Below are 21,397 nucleotides of genomic sequence, written 5' to 3' on the forward strand. Positions count from 1 at the left end.
AGCACTGTGAAAAACGAACAAACGCAGAGTAGTTACTCCATCAAGGGTTTCAGGACACCGGTAAAAACACAGGCGCTGTATCCAGTCTAAGAGGAGAGAATTTCCCGCCAGCGGGTCGGTCTGTGGGATGAGTTATTTTAATCCAAGGTGCTGCGGCAGTGGGAGCTGTTCTCGGTGTACAGCATGGGAGGGGACAGAGGAAACCACAGGGCTACTTCCCAGTTACCTCCCGAGAACACAGGCATAACACCTGAGCAAGCTGAAGAGCGGACTTTGCAGATCCCAGGATACACTCGCTGCCCATTCAATCCCAAGAGACAAAGAAACTGGCTCAACTCAATTTTAGGATTGCAAAATGGCATTTATGCATACCCTTCCTGATCTAAGCCTAGGCAGTAAGAGGCATGAAAACATGAGTTGGAGAAATGCAGATGAACATCACTGGATCTCACTTTCTCCTACAGAGTCACAAGTGGTCTGGGTTGGAAGGAACCTCACAGCTCATCTTGTCCACCCCCCTGCCCATGGGCAGGGACACCTTCCACTAGACCAGGCTGCTCCTGGCCTTGAACACTATAGACTCTACATGATTTTCACAGCACTGGGGCAAAGCTTTTTTGCCATTCTAAGGTTATGGAACAGCATCACTCTTTGGGTCTAGACAGGGGAATAAGAATACCTATGAGGTAAGAATACCTATGAGAACTAATTAACAGCAAGCTTTTAACTTTTGCAGTCCTTAAAAGAATTCTTTGCTCCCTTCCTTCATAAATATCTCACACTTTGCTGGTAATGCCTTGGATTTAACCCAAAAGCCCTTGGTGTAACAGTTCCCAACCCAACAGAAGTCCACTTAATAATTGTGAATGAGCTTCTTGCAGTGTCCTCAGGAACCTGTGGGAGCGTTGGCACTGTTTTATTACCCTGACAACATCAAACAAATACTTGACCAGTTATATTCCTGAGGCACAAGAAACAAGCAGCAGTTTGATTCCCACCTTTTCATGTCTTACCTCTCCTTTTAATTCCAGCATATACACCCACACACTCCTTGAAGGCCTGTAAAACTGGAAGGGTATTTTGTTTTCTTTTTTCTAGCCAAGGGGAAAAAAAAATAAAAATCAGCAGTCACTGTAAATTTCCTAATATCAAAGTAACAATACCATTATACAAGAATTGTATCTTACAATGGAAGCGGTTTCATTTCAACAAGTAAAATCAAGTTAAAATGAAAGACTGCCATCCAAAGATAAAATAAATAGGTTTTGCACATGTTAAAAACATAAGAACAGTGTGAATATGGACATTCTACTTACTTCTCTAGTTAGAAAATACTGGGTTTTTTTAAATCTAAGTTCTGAAAGAACTCTGTTCTGAATAAAGGCAAGATAACAGCCCTGTAACTGGATTCATGAAACTGAAGCTTCCTGCTGAGTAGACTAAAAATGAACTGATTTGGCAGCCTTTCTAAAATATTAAGGTTAAATGCACAAGTACATGGGGGATAATCCATATTCCATCTTTAGGAGCTGAACTGGGAACTGCTTTACCCCCCCCCCCTTGCTGCACAGGACACTGGCTGCTTACCAACGTGCTCTTTATTCTTTCCACAGGCTTCTTCCAAGGCTTTGTTTTCGAGTTTGCAGGTTGAACAGTTTCACTGGTACAAAGGTACGCAAACTGCTCACATACAAAAACCTCCAATTCCTTTATTCATGTTTTCAGGATGTATGTGGTACGTACAGTTAACATTACACCAGCTACAGGAAGCCCCTCTGTTGCAGGAGGTACTTCAACACAAGTATCCCAGAGCACCAACACAGACACACACACAGACACTACAATATCACTTTGAAATGATTTCCCCCCCACTTTTTTTCCTCTTTTTTTTTTTTTTTTTTTTTCCTTTTTAAACTTGTCAGCTAGGGCTTTGGAGCCGTTGGAGATTCTTTGTGGCAGATCCCCTGGTGCAGTGGCACTGGTGTAAGAAGGCTGCTGCTTCAGATACTGGAAGGTCAGAAGAACGGGAACTGAATGGGGTAACTGAAAGCCGTGTCATTCCCAATGCTCGGAAGCTTGGCTGCTGTCTGGGTCCATACCTGTATGTCAGCCTCCTGGTGTCTCCTGCAGAACCTCCTGTCTTACAGGTGTGTCCATACTTGACACATCAGGAGGGTTAAACAAGTGGGACTGAAAAGACTTTAAAAAGGGATGAGCCTGAGAGAAATCTTTGTTCATTATGACAAGATCAAGGACAATCTCTTCAGTCACCGGGCTTCACGTGTCCATCTGTTCCCTAAACTCACCCTTTTTAGTCAGATGCTCTGCTTAAAAATAAACCCAAACTACAAAAAGGTTCAGCTCCATTCTGTACACGTTCTCCATTTCCAGAGTCATTAATCTGTCTTCAGACCTTCTCTTTTCGCTTTAATTTGGACACTTTCTTGACAGTTCCATTCTTGTTTAGAAGCTTCAAAACACGATCCTTGTGATCCAAGACCTTTAGCATGGAGTCTCGAGCTTCATTGATTTGATCCATCACAAGTTTACACCTCTGCATGTTCCCCTGAAAGGAAACACTCACCATTAGCAGCAGAACGTCTGGGCTAAGCAATCCCTGTGCCTTTTCCTAATGCCTCTTGTAACTTACGACACAGGAAGTGAACCCACACGATTTTTTTAGGCCAGATTTAACTTTTATTAATGGCAGTAGGATACTTTGTAATTAAGGGTGAAGCAGTTTTGGGTTGAGGGGCCACAGGACCTACCTGTATCAGTTCGTTGATTCGATGCAAGTCGTCATCGGTCGCTGCCTTTTTCTTGGGAATGAGTCCCTCCTGCAGGGCAGTCAGTCTCTCATACACATCATGCTCCAGGTTTGTCTAAAAAACATCAGCCCTTCATGAGAAGGGTCACTGCCAGGCTGGCAAATGCTCGCCCACATTAACAAAGCTACACAGAGACGGTGATAATCCATTCCCCTCTCAGCTGCTCCTGTCTGTGATTCGGAAGATGGAGCCTCTGACAAAGCATGGCACTATTATTCCTACTCACATCCTATTTACAGGATTTCTCCTTCTCTGAATAAACATGGATCCTAACCACAACGGCTTCCCCTACTTCTCACAATACTATTCCAGGAATGCAGAGGTTTTGGGGAGTTTGGTGCTAAAATGCAGAGCACCTACCTCACCCCCAACCTGAAACAGAAGCATCCAGGAATGTGGATCAGTGCTGCCTCCTCAGATCAGCCGCACCATCCCAAACAGACGCTTCTTCAGACCTGTGCATCAGCAGGAGGGAGTTGCCAGTTTTGATCATCTGTACAAAATACATCAGCTCTTATGTCTGGATCAAAACCAACACTCCAAGTTTCCAAGCCACTTATGCCACATTCCTGAGAAAGGGGAAAGCACATCCCGCTCCCTTTGGGCACTACACACCAGCTCCTTTATGGTATCCCAGTGCACTGAGTTTGTAACAACATCCTCCTGTCTCACACAGCTCTGTGTTCCCCTGCACTGTAGGGAGCTGGAAGCCCCATGTACCTACCAGCTGTAGCAGCTGCGCCGCACAGAGATGGACCTTCCACCCTTGTGCCCGACAGGAAACACCCTTCTGATTGGCAATCTCCTGCAGCATGGCCTTCTTCTCCTCTGTCACAGGAAACACAAAGATACGGTACTCAATTTTCAGGAGGTGGCCAGGCCTCTCTTCTCAAACAACATTAACCCAAGTCTTGCTCGCCCTACATCCTAATAAGTGACAACAAGCAATGTTTTGATTCAGACAGGGAAGTGACTTCCCATCTGCCACGCAGCTCGCTGCTGCTCTCACTTACTAACAGGTCTGTATTTCCAGAAATATTATATTATAACCTATTTTTTTCCCATTTAAGGAATGCAGTGCTCAGCATTTCGAACACTCTGCATGAACAAGTAAAAGGCCATCTTGTACTACTTCTATTCTTTCTTCAATGTATTTACAAAGTTGGGAAAACCCAGTCTGCTTAAAAATTCCAAGATACTAGCTAAAACATCTGAAAGACAGTATTTGATCTTGATTTTCCTCATATTAGGAAAAAAAAGTCTTCTTAAAAGCCAATTTGTTAGTTGACAGGACTAGTTACACTAAACCTGGAATGTTTGTGATTAAATTGGCAAGTGTTAGGTGGTAAATGACAAAACTCAGCTGCAGCCTATCACCACAGTGGTATCTTTTACAAAATGACACCTTTTATAAGGATCCCTTCCTCGAGCAAGTTTCCATCACTGTTCGTAACCGGATTCATCAATAACCACGCCATTTTTTGGTTTACAAAACTATTGCTAATCCTGTGTGGCCTCCTTCCCTTCTGTCCCGCCACACCCCGAGGCTGACCTTTGACCCGGACGTCGCTGTATCTCTGGAAGTGGTGGTAAGCAGCTTTCCAAGGGTTGCGGTAATGACGGAGCAGCGTGATAGGCGGCCTGGGACGCACAGGGACGTATCGTACGCCTTCCTCATCTACAAAAGAATCCAGGGAGAACAGCATTATCATCCCTGAGTAGTGAAAGCAGCAGATCAGCATCCATAGGAACTCCAGCAGCAGATCAGCAAGCTCGACCTCGTACAAAATGTGTGTGGAGAAAGGTCATTTTCCCTGAACAGCACTATACAGAAAGTGGTGAGGAACAGATACTTGCATTCTCTATTACTCATGTTTAGGGAGCGGAAGCGTGACAGAGCACCTTCTCTGAGAAACAAACAGGAGAAAATACAGGCACCTGAAGAAGAAAAAAAAAGACATCAGAGATGACATTACCTATATACTCCTTAGGAGGAGACTTTCGCTTCTCTGCTTTCACCAGCAAACTTTTGGCAGTGGATTTCTCATCATCAGTGCTGTTTGTTTCCATCATGTCCCCTTCCTCTGTGGAGATGACATGCTGCTGCTTACGGGGTTTCTTCCTGGGCGAGGCACCGGGTGGCAGATCGCTTGGAGGCATGGAAAGGTTGTTGGCCAGCAGTGCCAAAGATGGAGACACAGTACTTGTAGTCAAAGGAGGGACTGCTGAGAGGAGGGAAAGAGAAGAACCCAAACCATCAGAAGTATGAAGGTGACATGTTGTTTGAACACTACCTTCAACAGTAGTTCCTATTTCAGCACATTGTGAGGAGTGTGAAGTGTACTAACAGGCCAGATATTAAGCCAGCAGCAATTATTAGGACAAGCCTATAAGCAAAAGTCTTTAGTGTCTCATATATGAAGGCATAAAGAGTGAGAGCAGAGCCAATTGTCCCTCAGATGGTTTGCATTCAAGGCTTACGTTAGTTTAATGCTACAGAAAGGAATCCATGCTAGCATCTGTCTGTGTTGCAAGTCCCTTCCCTCTTGTGGTAGGAGAGTTGTATGGAATCAGAGCAGGACTGCAGCACTGTCCTTGCAGGAGTCTGCTTGTACTGCCAGGCTCTCAGCACCCGTGAGCAGGTCACTGCCCCAATCAACACATCTCTGGAGTTGGGCAGCAGTAAGGTAAGTAGTCTGAGGAAACACTCCCTGGTATTTGGAGGGAAAATCTCCATCAGCTGGGACTAAGGATGCAGCAAAAAATCTCTGGGATGGGATCTCTTGACAATTTGGCATACCCACAATTGCCAGGAGGAGACAGAACTACCCCAAAGAACTTAATGATGTGCTCCAGAGACACCTATAGCAAGGAGCTGCTTCCTCACAGGATAACATACGGCTTCCAGGAGAGCAATAAGACCAACAACTAAACCTGAACTCTGATAATCATGAACATGGGATGCATTCCTATAATTTTGCCATCACAGAGTGTCCAGTGAGATCTGTAAGGATCTAGATTTTACTCCTCATGCCATCTGATAGCAGCTATAGCCAAGCTGGATAAGTAAGGCAATACCATGAATATTTTGAAAATTTCTAGAGAAAAATATGCACAGGAGTGCCCTAGTAAGTCTTACTTTGGTCATGAATTCTTCACATACAAGAGAGGCCATTGGACCTGAACAGTAGTTTTTGAGAGAAAACTGAATTAACTCAGTTGTTCCATAATATATTGGTACCATGCTGAGCATGTGCATTTTAGGCAAGGAATTCGCAGAGACTCTTAGGGGTTCGATCATTTGAACAGGAACAAAGCAGCCACAATAACAAGTGATTTCATGGGAGATTAGGGAGAGGGCAAAGAAGTTTAAGAGTAACAGGGCATATGGGAACCCTGGTGTTCTGTGCTAACATGGAAGAGATATAATTTTATTTTCAGGATGGAAGTGCTGCAATCCTTCTAATTCCTCCACTGTCTCAACAAGAAAAGAAGCCACCTACCAGACACCGGTCGCATGATGTCCATGGGCTCCATTTCTTCTTTGATTTTGATCTCTGGTACCACGGGGCCCAGCACAGCTGACAGAGCCCCACTCATGGTGGATGGGGGAGCAGGTGCTGCCACGATGGTGGTGGATGTTGGAGGAGCGGCGGGAACAGCCCCTGGAATGGTGGACAGTGCTGCTGCAGGCTGCGAGGTGGGGCTGGTTGCCGCGATGATGGTTGGAATGGCAGAGGGGGGCTGCTGGGAGGTCGGGGGCACCGCGATGGTGGGCTGCTCACTGCCTTGGTTAGACACCGCCTCCATAGACACAGGGACTGGAGTGGCCATGGACACATGAATTTCAGGCTTTGGTTTGCCACTGTAACACAAAACAAAGCAAACCAATGTGAAGCGAACTGTATCTCAGTAACTGTATCAACAGGCCAAACTATAGTCAGACTATCCAGTTTATCCTGCACCCACCTGGCTCAGTAAAGTGTTTAACAACAGAAGAAGGCTTCATCTCACTTACATTTCCTCCTCCGCTCCCTTTCTAATCCTTTGTATTTTTTAATTATAGAGACTATTTTTTTTCCACTGACTGTGAGAAGCAAATCTCATGACTAATTCCAGGTAACTTCAAAATACTTGTAAAAGGATCAAAACTTTTTCACAATGCAGCCAAGAGGAACTTTTACCCAAAGCTGTACTGGCCACATCCTCTGCAGGAGCTCTCACTGTGCTTAATAGTTATAAACCAATACATTTTAAAGCCACCGAACTCAACTGAAACAGGGCAGAAGTTACCTTTACCTTTAGCCAGCATTAATTTTTAAGTACTACAGAATAGAAGTTTTGAGGCCTCTCTCCTTAGAACAGCAGAGGGGTTTTGTTTGTTTCTGTGAAAGCTCATCACCACAGCCTGTAAAGGCCACTGCCTCAGCTTCACAGCATTAATTCAAATTTGTTCCAACAAATTCAAAATAGTTTGCTTCCCAGAAGAAAGAAAAACTCCCCCACAGCCAAAGAACACAACTCAAACAAATATAATGAAACTATTATGACGCAGTTGGCTATTTCCTAAAGTCTTACCCAGCAGGCCTTGGTGATCCAGACGTGCTTCGCATGGTGCTCTCGACACGTGTGCTGGCCACTTCAGGTGGCTGAGGGGGAATTAAGCTTTTCCGGACGGCCAGCCTGTAAGAGACAGACAGATCTAGCATTCCCATCCCCCTGGTGCAAAGACAAATGCCTCTGAGAGCAAAGCAATCGGCTCTCTCTTATACCAAACAGGATGGGAGTTATAGCTGTATCATTGCTCTCTGTCTTCAGTATAACCAATTTGCTACACAAAGAGTCTCATTTTAATTTTCAAATTAGGTATTATATTTTGAGATAAAAGATCAGTTGCTCTGGCCTAGTCTCACCCCGATTTAGGGCTTCTCCAAAGAACAGCAGCTTTACTTTTATCCTGCCAGTCAGAGCACCTTGCTGGGACTGCCAGGCTCCAGCAGTGGACAAAGGGGTCTGGCCATGCCGCTGTCCGGCACTGCTGCTTCCAGAATGAGCAAATCATCTGGAGCTGAACAGTCCTCAGACAGACACCTGCTCCCTTAGCTGGACTAGACTGTTCAGAGCCTGACTACAGGACCTCAAGCCCCGGGTACGGATGTTAGGCAGCATAGGGTAGATTAAAGTATTTTAGAGGCTATTCAGTCTCCTATCGGACCAGAAGTCACATTGTTGTCTAAAATAATCAGCCTCTCAAATGGAAACGTTCTTTGGTGATCTACCTCCGCTTCTTTAATTTCTCTTAATAGTTTTACAGCCAGCAGCTTCTCTGCCTTAAAAAAAAGGTTGTCACCCAAATAAAAAATATGCAATTTCAGTCTTACAGGACACATCAGTTCCAAACGTTTTCAGTTGTTAGTTGGGAGGAAATGCATTGTTAATTCTAAAGCTGTCTCTTGCCTCTTTATTCAAGCATTTAAAAATAGACAGGCAATATAAAATATTTTAAGAGTTTAAGTTACTCCCTCCCTTTTTCCTAATCAGATTTCACAGCAGGGTACTAATCCTATCCTTTCCACTCATCCACATATTCTTCCAAGAAAAGCACTGAAGACAAAGTACGGAATTCTAATTTTAGTAGATTATGAACTCTTTATTACGCTAAGCAACAAAGCCTCAAATCCACTTTCCCTCAAAAGGTCACTTTCAGAAGCTAGGAGACAAACTGTCCTTCTCATTTTATTACTGACAGTATAGAAAACCATATCCTGCCCGGGGGGAGGAAAAGAAGTGTTCCACAGATCAGCAGGTTACTCACAACCACTGCTGACTGAATAATATGCTAGAATTTTTCTTATCTCCACTGAAACGATTCCATTTGGCCGGGCTGGATTGCACAGAAGTGTCATTCCCGTGTCACCTTCCATTCTACTCACCCATCGGTGGCTGGTTTCTTGCGAAGGATGCTTGGGCGTGGGGAGGAGCCCTGGGCTGGAGCGCTGGCACTGGCACTCTGGCTATGGGTTTGCACAACTGTAGTTGCTGCAGTAGCCGTGTTGAATGTGTTGCTAATAGGATTGGCGACAATGGTGGCTCCATCTGCCAAGACTACTGCTGGGAAGGATGGACATGGCCACAGCACAGAGGAGAACGGAGACACAGAGGAGAAAGCAGCCGTTACTTAAGGAAAGGTGATGACAAAGCAGGTGCTTACAGAGCATATGTTGTCCATGCTCCCTGAGTCCCTCAGTCTCTAACCGCAGTGCTTTCAGACTGTTTTGTAAGCAATATCTTTGCCACAAGCAATCTGATCACTGAACCTTCCGCAGGGAAGATGGAAACTACCTCCTGCCTAACAACTGCTGCTAGGGAAATAATCTTTTCCAGAAGACATGGAAAAAGCACAAATCACTAGGGAGATCACCAACACAACTGGGTCAACAGAATAACATTCCTAGTAGAGCCCACATGGCAACACATGCCACTTGTAAGGAAGCTCCATAAGCTGTGTTTGCGTTCTGACCTCCTGCCAGAGCCTGTTTGGCCAGCTAAGGGATGCAGAGCGTATGGACAGCTGGGAAGTCACCACACTGTCTGCCAGCTGTGCAACAATCCTATTCTCTTGGCTGCCATATCCCGTTCCTTCAGTGCGTTGTTGGGGCTTCAGCAGACCAGTTATTTTTAATGAAAGATGGTTTGTTTCTCTCACAGCCCAAGATCAGGTTACCAACCACAGAAAATACCTGGCTGGATTCTGATTGTTCCTGGGATCTACTGCACAGCTGGAACAGTTTAGAGAATGTTGCTCACTTGGAAGTTACTTTTCCCACAGGGAAAGGGAAAATCCCACTAAAGGGATTTGTTTAAGCTCAGGTACTACCAGTGTTTTCCACTGAAGTAAGCCATCCAAGGCTACCCACACATTCCACCTGGTGTGCTTTGGAATTAAATCAATTCAGAAATATTTGTGGGGAGAATACGCGCAGGGATGTATTCAGCGTCCACCTCTGGACCACAGAGACTGTGACAAGATCATCAGTCACAGCCAAATGTGTAGGGCAGCAGCTCAGCTGCTCCACCTCAGCCAGAAGCGAGGATTTGTCTGGTGCTCTTACCCGAGGTCTTGGTGTCGCCCTGTGGCTGCTGGGCACCCATCGGTGCTGGCTGCAGCCCCTGCGTGCCGATGGGAGCGGCGGGGTGGAGTCCTTGTGTCCCGATCGGCGCTGGCTGGATGCCCTGGGCGCTGATGGGAGCCGGCTGGATGCCCTGGGCGCTGATGGGAGCCGGCTGGATGCCCTGGATGTGCCGGGCGTGGGATGCATCGACCGTCATCAGCTGCATGGGGTTGAGGTGGACAGTGGGGGCCACTCCAACGCCAGTCTGAGCTGTGATGGCCGAGTTGGGCGCCTGGGCTGAAACTGGGAGCAGCAACACAGGCACTTCATCACACCTACCCAGTAGGACACTTCAGTTTCCCCAACAACTTGTCACTCAAATACTAACTTTCAAAGACTATTTTTTGCTTTGAGAAATAAAGTTGCCAGCCTGCTTGTTGATGTAGTAAATTTGAGAGCAGAGAGGCCAGGTTGTCTGCCAGAAGAATTAAACATCACTGGTGATTTTCACTCTATTTTTTATTTCAAATTGCAACAAGAGAGAAAAGGTCAAGTTTAATTCTGCTTTAGTTAGACTCAAATTGCAGCCTCAGAAAGCTGTGCTCTAGTTTTGCTCACTATCTTCTTTTACAGTACTTTTACGTACCAATGCTTGGCATTTTCTCTGCTTAAAAAAATAAATGAAGAAAAATGAGAAGCCTAAGTAATTGCTTATCCTCTGAAGCTGAGTCAACTCTGAAGCTGAGTACAACCTCATCTGGCTCAGAACAGGGCTCACAATTACAGGCTGGATTCCACAGCTCAAACAAACACAAGATATCTTAGAGGCAGGGTAATGTTCCCAATGAAACACCTGCTCTAAGAAGTTCTATTAATTTGAATAAATTCACAGCTCTAAACAACGACGATTCCATCTTTCCAGATCCACTATACAGCGTATCACAGTTCTCCCAGGCAGCACTTAACAGTACTGTTGGACCATATGAATTCCCTGGATCTCCAGATTTCCAGTCTCCACAGAGCTGCACCAGGATTTCTGCAGCCACACACAGAATGCAAGGGTGAGCTTGCCAACAATGGCCTTGCTTGTTAACAATGCAGAACAAGCTGGTTTTGTCATGGACACAGAATTTCCATCAAGTTCTTGTGCTGACAAGACGTTCTAAAAACAGCTGTCAAAAACCTGAAATCTGCACCAGGTCCCTGAAAACGTCTCTGTGTTAAGCAAGGCATATTAATTCTTAGAAGATCACCTTACACAAAACACTGTTGTTGCAAAACTTTCTATCCAACAAAATCCTTCTGTGATACTATGTAAAACATAACCAGCATTTGGAAACATTCTTCCTCCAAATTCTGCCTTAAACTCTCCTATCTCAGTGAGTCTCCTCTGTATTTTCACCTAAGCCCTCACCTGGCTGTGATCCTGGCACATCCCTCCTCATACCTTGAATCCTCTGCTTTCAGTTGTCACCACCAGCTGCCATAATTAATACCTTCCATGGATGCTTCGACATTTTAACAAGCAAAATGTCTCTGTGGATGAGCTCCTGATGAAGAACCTACATCTGCTTTTCTAAATATTAGCATTAGCCTACCATCAGCCCAGTACATTGTGGAAACTGGAACTCCTGACTGTGTGCAATCATGTTCTGTCAGGGAAGGTTTAGACTGGATATTAGGAAAAAAAAAAAATCTTCGCAGAAAGGCTTGTCCAGCCCTGGCACAGGCTGCCTAGGAAAGTGGTGGAGTCCCCATCCCTGGAGGGATTTAAAAACATGTGGATGTGGCTCTTGGGGACGTGGTTTAGTGGTGGGCTTGGCAGTGCTGGCTTAATGGTCACACTTGATAATCTTAAAAGGTATTTCCCAACCTAAACAACTCAATGATTCTATACTTTCCCATTCAACAGATGGGCTTTCCCACCTCCAACTCCTTCTGAGTTCCCTCTACACTGCTCATAGGTAACATGCTGCCAGCAGACACAGATATTCCATGAATATCCAAATCATGCATGCTCCTACAGTCTGGACAGCAGAAATTATCACATTAGAGAGACCTAAACCACCCCATAAGGTAAAAATGCTCCAGATTTTGTCACAGAATGACATAAGTTTGGGTTGAATACATGGGCTCACACTATGGGCATCATTTTTTGAGTGCAAATTACTGCAACAATTCAAATACATTAATTGCTCCATTCTTCGAAACACAACACTAACACAATCGTGCATTGCAGCTCATTTTTCCCCTTTTTGGTTCAGGTTTCTCTCTCAAACTGTACATTCACGTGGAAAGACATTAAAAGGGCTTGTCAGAACACCAGGGAATGAACATGCATCAAAGAGCTGGCTTGGTTTGGAGGAGTTGAACTGTTTTGATTTGTAGAATCAAAACCTTTTACTTACAGAGATGCAAACCCTGGGATACTGAATGTTAAACTCCTAAGGAAACTGTTATTAACTGGGTTTAGTAGGCTCTGAAGTAGCTCAATACCACTTTCCCCTTAACCAGCAACTCATCCGAGACTTTTTGTGACCGTCACAAAATCAAGCATAAAAGCCTTTTAGCTCCTTCTGTCACTAAAGCTCATATACAAGCTAGAAGCTCAACAAAGCATCTGAGCCTGCTTGCCCCAAGTCGGTCTTACCTGGATACTGGCGGATGGTGGACACGGAGCTGGTGATGGGGGTGTAGGTGTGTGCAGTCAGAGGGTAGGCAGAGGGGGGGTACGTAGGTAAGAAATACTGGAACTGGACTGGCACCGACTGCCTACAGGCATCAAAGAGAGCAAGTGTCACACACACAAGTTCAATAGTTCACCTTCAACCCCTTCAACCCACCCCCTGCACTTTGCAATCTCATCTGTCGTAAGCTATCAAGTATCTCAACTATCATGATTGCATCAAAACTACCAAATCCACCCCCCTATGTTTCTAAAACATTATTTCCCGCATGTCAGAGCCTAGAAGAGCAGCAGAGCACTCAAACCCTACTCACACACAGTTTCACTGACAGAGCTGTTCTCTCCCCACCTGTTGTCATTTCTGGTTTCCATTGCTACTGGGTTTGGAGATGCCCGGTGGCTGGACAGAGGTATGAGGTTACTCCTCTCTGCTGTGTAATCAGACTGGATCCGGGGAGAAGTGTGTGTGATTTGCTGGGGAACCACTTTAGCTGCATAAAGACAAACAAGTAATCAACCAACTGTCAAAGGAAAAGTTGGTTAACATTGCAAAGCCAATATTAATTATCCTGCAAAAACAACCAATACTAATTCCTTCCAACAACCCTTCCTTCTCAACCCAAAACAACCCACCCCATCTCCAGATGATCTCCTACCCACACTGATGATGTTTCCTCAACGAGCCAAAGAAAAAGGAGAACAAAGCAATTCTCATAAATTCATACCACAAAATATGGATATTCTAAATATATATATAAATTATACTTGCTAACAAAGTCATTTCAGTGCTCAAATGAAGTTAATTTTCTTTAGGATCAGCCCAATCCTTTCTGCTGTCAAGAACTGAGTTATCCAGGTTTTGAAAGCAGAACTTCACAGAGATCAAGGCAGACAAGTATATGTGGACAGAGGCCATGAAAAGAAAAACACTGATGTACAAAGATACAACATTCCCCCCATGGAAATTTAGGAACAGAGAAGACATTACAAGATTTCAAAGGAACAAGGCAATCAGCAAGAATACAGAGACAAACAAAAGGAAAATTGTGCAGTTCTGTAGGAAACATCTCAGGCAGATTCCACATCCAGGCAAATAAAGTTCACACCTTAGTATTTTACCTCCAAATGAACACACTAATCAAACTCAACTAGGCTACACCTAACACCTCAAGAAGGAAGTACCTTACAAAATCACTATGAAAGCCATATTCTATCACCAAGCAGTTACAACATTCAGTATATCCAGTGCAGGCTCTAAAATGCCAAAAGGCCCAAGTTTGTCTAAGAATTCAACAGAGGAAGTAAGTGAGCCATGTGACTACTTACTTCTCCTAGAACATCTATTTCTTCCTGATATTAAAAGAATTAAAACTGCAGACCAGTTAATTGGTTTCTCCCAGCTTGACCTGATTTTCTTCCCCTCCTTAATTTGTTGACATGCACAAACACTGCCAGCATAAACAGAAAAATGAAAGCATCAGCTACATGCTCCCCTAAGAACTGAAATCACTCACCAACTGGGATGTTTGAGGTCGTGACAGCTGTAGCATGGGAAGAATGCGAGGGCATTGTCATGGTAACAATGGTGCTTGTAGGCGCTTGGGTGTGAGATACAGAACCTGAAGGAAAATAAAAAAACTTAGTAAGAGATCTTTCTTTGGAGCCCTATCATGCCAGTGATGACCCCAATAAAAAGTGTAAAACCCCTAAACCAGACAACCTCCCCCCCAAGAACCCAGTAATTGCAGTCTTTACCATGAAAAAAGAATTGCTCAAAAATTATCAGGTTCCATATTACAAGAGGAAAGCCAATAAACAACAATAACAAAACCTACACCCCACGATGCTCCCATAATAGCATTATGAACACTCACCAGCTGTGGTTGCTGAAGCAATGGTATTTGTTGCCAAAATAGGTGCCACGGTTGCTGCTGCCACTGGAGTTCCAGTACTGAAAATGGTTTTCTAGGAAAAGAAAACCTTACAGTTAAAAGACTACTACATTTAAAATCTATACTTAGTATGGAATCATGTTGCACTGACTGTAAACAATATGAATTTCTGACCTCATCCTGAACTCCTTTCCTCAATTTAATCTTAGCCCTCAAGCTATAAACAAAAGAGACATCTAAAGCAGCAAGAGGGTATTTCCTTCTTGTAGTTTACCTGAGCCATGGTGTGGAGCTGTGGCTTCTGTGTCCCTACGGCTGGGTGGGAGGGCAGCGTGATGCGCGTGGCCGTGTCCCGGGGCTGTGCAGGCCGCTGGATGCTGATGGCTGCAGAGGGTGGGTGCTGCTGGATAGACAGCGTGGGCCGACTGGAGAGAAACAAAAGGAATCATCAAGGAAACACGGAAGATAAAACACAGGGACACACATCAGGCCTCGGTCTCCTCCCTGTGAGAGCAACGCTGCTGCCAAGCGCATGGCAAAACAAGGTAAGTAATTTGATCTACACTGTTCTGTCCTCACCTGCCCAACCAGGAGGGCAGCCTTATCATAACTCTTATCAGTTCATAAAGAGGATTTTATGTCAGGGATGCTTTTCAACCTTCACGTGTCAATTTTCACTGTGTCTTCATAAAAAATACAGGCTGAATTAGCCACGAGTCCCCGCAACAGAAACTCTGCTGTCCAGGCAGCAGCACTTCAAAACTGATTCGTTAAGTTCTTTCCTTTTCACAACACAGAACAACACCTCATGTTTAGAGTTATTTTTAGTCAAAGAAATGAAAGCATTTGTACTGTGCAAGCATGACTATTTTGATATTGTATCATCCCACATCTAGAGGATTATCAGCTCTGGATGATTAACAAGCATTTCCCCTTGCTGCAGCCTCTGTCAAGGCAGAGCACTGTAGGTTTTACCTGAGGGTTGACTCTGTAGCATGTGCTGTTGTTGTGGTTATAACAGGGGACTGAGCTCTCGTGGCTGAGACAGTTGCCACCACTGCAGGAGGAATAGTGCTTGAAGTTGTCACAGGAGGACGAGACTATAAAAAAAAGAGTGAGAGAGAACATTCAGAAAGGAAATTCTGCTGTTTACAGAATAACTAGGAATTACTTGGTTAAAATTGGCTTTCCTATACCTTTGTCATTACGTTTTGGCATTCTGAGAAATTTACAGTCTTTCTGTATTGATCTGCAAGCTCCTAAGCAGATCTGTCCTGGTTTTTAACACAACTAACCTCATGGTAGTCAGTAGCAAAGTTAACAAGATCAGATCTCTTGAGGGTCTTTAGGAAAAAACCCCTCAGAATGAAAAGAATTCCTGATCCAAGTATACACAGGAAGTCAAAGGTGATTACATTGAGATCCTATCTGAAAGCACAAAGGGAAGATGTTTAACCCTCTATCCTAACACCCAAAACTAGCATAACTGTAGGGAGATAATATCTACAATCTTCTCCTTATAAACATACATAAACTGAGATATACAAAAGCATATTAAAATGAGATTTTTTTAAATTCTGCATCAATTCATATATCAAAGAATAAATGAACAGCAGCACATTGTACCAGACTTTTCAAACTTTAAAACTTGAGCATGTCTGAACTAAATCGTCTTCCCAGCTTCTAAGCACTCTGGAGGACAGACAAAAACCCACTGGCACTAAGTCCATGAAGGAAATAAAGAAAATAGACCTGGAAGAGAGCTGAGAGTAGCCTCAGCCCGGTAAATAGGCAATTAGAGGTTATCCACTACAGATGCATGTTAGGAAGAGTTTGGAGCTGGCAGTCAGTGATGTGCAGAGCTGCCTGGCTGCTACCTGCCTGGATTGGCTGGTGAATGATGTGCTGAACTGCTGGCTGAGCTGTGGCTGCATTTGGCAACTGGGAAGCTGGTCTCAGGACTGTAGTTACTTTGGAGCTGGACATCACTGCAGCAGCTGCTGCACCTGGGGAACAAACCAAATGCGTTAAAATCCCGTGCAGTCAATGGCTCTGTCACCATCACAGACACCTGACATTGGCTGCTATTTCAGTCCTAATACATTCCAGAGGCATGTCAGCTCAGGGGATGTTGGCTTAAAAATATGGCTTTCAACAAATATACCTAAGGTTCACACAAGCATGTGGGAAGGGTAGGTACTATTTTAAATTAATTGGCTTCAGTAGTACTTCTTATTCCCCTACAGTATTGCATATAGTATTGCAAATCCAAGGTTTTCTTATTCCAAGCTATGGAAGTCAGTAGAAATAATTCAGCTTGATTACTGGGCTAATGTGTAAATAAGTCACCTGATATCAGCAATGACCTCACTGCACCTGATGAAGTTCAGAAGACAAAAACACATGCAATAGAAGAAAACCAAAACAAAAAGTCCTTGCACAAAATAAAACAAGCAGCCACATCACCCCCTCACCAAAAAATCCAAAACTCCCCACCAGTTAAACCTGCAATTCGTTAATTTGTCTACTGTTTGATGACTCCTGATCATAAAAAAACACTGTAGAAGGCAAGAAGCCTTGCAACTAGTTGGTGGACTAGACTTCTGTACATGTCCTTAACTGAAATTATTACCTCAAAAGTTAATACTTAAGCCCAGAGAAAAAGAGCAGGAAAAAAAATAAATGTGCACTAAGTGAGAGTCCAAGCGTGGCAACTGTCCCCCAAGAATGAAGTGAACAACACTATTTTAGCTACAGATAAAGCTGCACAGTCCTTCCATGTGCTCTAGTTAAAGGAGATAAAGTTTTTGCTCATGTCAATTTATTTTTCTTGAGTGACCAAATAACACTAAATATAAAAGGAAACAGAAATAACAAATGGCACTTGGAATTCAGATCACTTTGAAGTTGAACTAAAAACCTAACCCATTAAGATTTTGAAAGTAAAGCTGCAGTCAGAAATCAGATGGGCTTTACTGTGCACCGGGCTGCTTCAAGGGGCTGATCTCCTTACAAGCTCTAGCAAGCAAAATCCTGGGAGACAAGAGCCTGTAGGTATCACCAGCATTTAACTCGTGGCTAAATGCATACAATATGATGTGCTAGCATACACAAAAATGAGTGGTCCTGTGACAGGGGGGTACAAGAACGTGCTTCACAACTGCCCAGCTGCCACTGCCATGGACGAGCAACGCTGGCTACCAAAAACGTACATGACATTTTGCAGGGCAGGTCAGTCTCTACTGGTGGATATTTTTTCTTGAAAGTGGTGATTGTTTTAACAGCACAGAACCAGACTAACAGATGTGCTGGTATCACCAGCTGAGAGGCTGTGAACAGAGAGCAGGGATCGTTACCTCGAGGCAGGTGAGAAGCTCCAATGTGCAGCGGAGGCCCAGGAGCGCTACTCCTGATGATGGACATCTGCACGTTGGTGGCCATGATATGATGCAAGTTACTGGGATGTCCCTACAGAGTTCAAGAGCAAAACAACAGTCAGCTATGTTGACAAAAACTAATGGTCACAGCATTACCGTATCTAAGCCTCAAAGACAGCAAAGAAATACTTGGCATACCAAGGTTGCATACATTACAAGTTGAGAAGGAGGCAGGTGTTTGTACAGGATAAAGTTACAGAGCCTGCTAACACTGGAATATGTAAATACTTATCTGTTTCACTGATGTTTTTATGGTTGGTACTCAGGTGACAGTCACCCAGCACAACCACCACAGAGATGGCCTTTCTGCCATCGGTGACAGTAAGGCATAGTTTCATACCTCCCCTCCAATAAAGGTGAGAGAATGGTGGGAGCCTGACAAATGCTGCAACAAATTAATTCTATTTTCTTATAATTCTAGACTTCCCAGGGATATTAACAGAGATAAATCCACTGGAACTGCTGCGTGTTCTTAGCCAGACTAACTCAAATCCAACTAAAGGCACTTTATATCAAAACCCTGAGGCTTCAGGGGTTTAGAGATGAGCGTTCTGACAAACCAGTTTCAAATAAGAACACACTTCAAACACATGAACTGCTCACTAGTCTCTTCTAATCTGCTCCCAGGAGAGGTGAAGAACACTGTAATGATAAATCCCAGCAGTTTCCCTACAGCAGAAATTCTCCAAGTGACACTGACACAGCAGGAGCTTTTAAGGAAAGACTCAGGTTTTGGGCATGGCTCTGCCATCACAGCCTGGCTGTGCTACCTCAGTTCGATGGTTACAACAAATCAGCAGCTTTGTAAAGAGCTGGTAAAAACTGAAGCTGAGGTTTAATGCTCCAAGCAGGACTGATCCAACAATCAGTGGCACTAAGTAGAGAAACCTGCTTTCTTTACCTTCCCTCCTGCTGCAAAAAGCCCATCTCAGTTGTATCAGTATTAGTATTGATCTGACCATGTAGTGATATGGAACAGAAAAGCCACCAAAGAAACAGACCTGTTGCCCACTGATTGTTGCCACAGGAATTGTTGGAGCCTGTGGTATGTTGCTTTCCATGGTCACAGTCACCTGCCCAGGGACCTTCGTGGGAGCTGAGAGAGTAGACGGTGGAGCAGGAGCGATGGGCCGGCTGGGCATGGTGGGCTTCAAGGGAGGCTACAAGAAATGGAAAGGCAGAAACATTGTCAACTTCAAATGAAAGCTCAGGTTGAAGCAGAAATCATTTTGGGGGGGGTCAAAGCCTGGAGAGAGAGTTTATGCAAGTATGGATAGATATTTGGACAGCAAAGATCCTGAACATTTAGTTATTGCAAACAAGGAAAGGGACAAAGGAAGTAGTTTTGTGCTGGAAATATGCAGCTGCTAGTATATATCAGGAGTTACCAGTGGAATCTGTCAGGGCTGTGCTATTGCCCTACAGACACTGGGTATTAGCAGTTAATTTGGTATCTTGCAGAGAAAAGAGAAGATTTCAGAAACTGATTGAAATCACTGTTCTCTTAAGAGATAATCAAAATACACCTCCCTCAAAAATAACACCAAGATACTAGCAAGTGTATCGTGGGCCAGCCAAACCCACACAGCACTGCACCGTTGGTAGAAGCAAGCAAGGAAAGATTCAGAAACAAAAGCAGAGAAGGCTTTGGTGTATTTTACTTTTTCTCAATACTAACTCATAGTACAGATTGGATTTTTTCCTCCTGTGAATCCTCATTACCTTCATAAGTCCATCAGAAAAAGAAAGTGGCACAGCTGGAGTCAAATGTGCTGGTGGTGCTGTCACTGTCACAGGGGCACCAGACTGGACAGGGTGGTGCTGCGTCAGCATCTGGACCTGTGGGTATGGCCGAACGACCACGGGCTCCTGTTTCTCCTCCCGAGGCTGGATGGAGCCACCGGGGCCCATGTGCTCTCTGGGAGCAACTTCTGAGTCGCGACTGGATTCATCACTCGCTAGTGAAAACAAAGGAAAAGGTAAAAATTTCTAACAGGTTTGCCTTGGTCACCCACTAGGCCAGAGATGAGATGTCAGAAATGTCTGAACTAAAGAAACTCACCCTTACAGTTAAACCTATTCCAACGAGGAGAACCTTGGGAACTCTGGCACTGACTCTGCCTGTTCCCCTCAGAACTGATGGGCCTGGAAATGCTGGGCAATGCAGGGTCAAGTCTGAGAAGTCCATTTAAACACTTTCTTTAAATAAAGCTTGACTAACTTTGCTCCCAAGTAAAAAATACTTCATTATCTAAGTAACTACCATTAAGTCCCACATCCAACAGCATGAAAAACTCTTCATTTAATGCAATATGTATCTGAATATTAAGCCTGCAATACAAGTATAAACCCTCCTGAAAACGAAGCTGCTCTCCCCTCAGTCACCTCTGGTGGCCTGCTGAAAATCTGTCACTGTGGCAGGGACAGAGGAGCTGCAATCAGAGTTCCAACCCCATTTCCAGCTACATGAGATGTTCCCCTATCCACTCAGCACTTATTCTAAGAACACACAGTGGACACGAAAAGGTGCAGCCGAGCAAAGACACTTGGCATCAAAGGCTCAACCCTGCCCGAACGGCGTTTTCCAGAGTAGGCAGCTAAACTGGTTCTCACGCTGTTTTCCCCACGCGTGACCGCAGCAGCTTTCGGGCCGGCCCCGCTCCTCCCGCCCGAGCGGAAAAAGGGGAAGGGACGCCAGGATTGCTCCCTGCCCCTGGAGCCGAGAGCTGCGGGGCCCGGATCGCGCTTACCTGTGGCGGCGGGGGCGATGATCCCGGCGGAGCCGCTGGTGGGGATGGGCGGCGGCGCTGGTCCCAGGGCGGCGGGCGGCGCGCCCGAGCGGGGGAACTGCTGCGAGCTCATGTCACCTGCGGGAACGGTGGCGGTTACGGCGGGACACGCACGGCCCGGCCCGGCCCGGCCCGGCCCCGCCACCACCGCCCCGCCCGCCTCCCCCGGTGCGGCCCCCTCGCCCCGGCGCGCCCGCGCGGGCGGGGTCGCGCGGCGCGGGGCCAATGGCGGCGGGGCGGCGCTGGCCAATGAGCGCCCGCCGTGCCCGCCCCGCCCCGCCCGCCGCGCCGCCGTGAGGGGCCGCAGGGCCCGGATGTGCCCGGCAACGCGACGGCCCCGCCGCCCCGGACCGGGTGCCCTGCTGCCGTCCCTGCCCGCCTCCCGCCCCGCACGGCCCCACCCCGTCCCTCTCCACTCGCCCCTCTCCGCAGCGCTTCCGCCAGCCGCAGGCTTACTCCCCTCCCCAGCGCCGTCGCGCACTGAAGCGGCGGCCACCGCCCCCCCGCTGCAGCCCTTCTCCGGGGCTGCCCCTGGCCCCCGCAGCGGGGCGGGGCGGTACCTGTGCCCGGGGCGCTGCCCTGCGCCGGTCTCCCCGCGGCACGGCCGCCGCTGCCGAGCTCCGAGGGCCGCTTCCGCCGCCGCAGCTGCCCGC

At 45.7% G+C, this 21,397-nt stretch overlaps 1 protein-coding gene across 5 annotated transcripts; it reads right to left on the reverse strand.

Moving 5' to 3' along the window:
* Positions 1–1,689: 1,689 nt before the first annotated feature.
* SAP130 (Sin3A associated protein 130) lies at positions 1,690–21,363 on the reverse strand. 5 transcript variants are annotated; one of them, XM_027899326.1, is made up of 21 exons: positions 21,305–21,355; positions 20,706–20,822; positions 19,678–19,913; positions 18,957–19,115; positions 17,875–17,986; positions 16,400–16,524; positions 15,494–15,618; positions 14,793–14,943; positions 14,501–14,591; positions 14,141–14,245; positions 12,976–13,117; positions 12,591–12,712; positions 9,941–10,243; positions 8,762–8,939; positions 7,407–7,511; positions 6,332–6,693; positions 4,805–5,050; positions 4,381–4,506; positions 3,553–3,656; positions 2,769–2,882; positions 1,690–2,566 (listed from the first exon to the last, which is right to left on the reverse strand). In XM_027899326.1, the coding sequence occupies exons 2-21, from the start codon at positions 20,815–20,817 to the stop codon at positions 2,408–2,410; spliced, it is 3,177 nt and encodes a 1,058-aa protein (XP_027755127.1). In that variant the 5' UTR covers positions 20,818–20,822; positions 21,305–21,355; the 3' UTR covers positions 1,690–2,407. The 5 variants fall into 5 exon arrangements, with proteins under 5 accessions (XP_027755127.1, XP_027755129.1, XP_027755124.1 ...); XM_027899328.1 differs by having other exon boundaries at positions 8,762–8,936; positions 21,305–21,354; XM_027899323.1 differs by having other exon boundaries at positions 4,805–5,053; positions 21,305–21,354.
* Positions 21,364–21,397: the final 34 nt, after the last annotated feature.

Source organism: Empidonax traillii, unplaced genomic scaffold (assembly GCF_003031625.1).
Source record: "Empidonax traillii isolate 1590-97213 ecotype Southwest subspecies unplaced genomic scaffold, ASM303162v1 scaffold657:size717538, whole genome shotgun sequence".
Taxonomy (NCBI): domain Eukaryota; kingdom Metazoa; phylum Chordata; class Aves; order Passeriformes; family Tyrannidae; genus Empidonax; species Empidonax traillii.

Bases quoted from the DNA above. Each gene is read 5' to 3' on its own strand.
- SAP130 (XM_027899323.1), bottom strand. From the start codon at position 20,817: ATGAGCTCGCAGCAGTTCCCCCGCTCGGGCGCGCCGCCCGCCGCCCTG. The intron at 16,525-17,874 runs GTAACGATCCCT...TTTGTTCCCCAG, and splicing joins AGCTTCTCACCTGCCTCGAG to GTGCAGCAGCTGCTGCAGTG. The intron at 15,619-16,399 runs GCAGGTAGCAGC...TTTTTTTTATAG, and splicing joins TCATTCACCAGCCAATCCAG to TCTCGTCCTCCTGTGACAAC.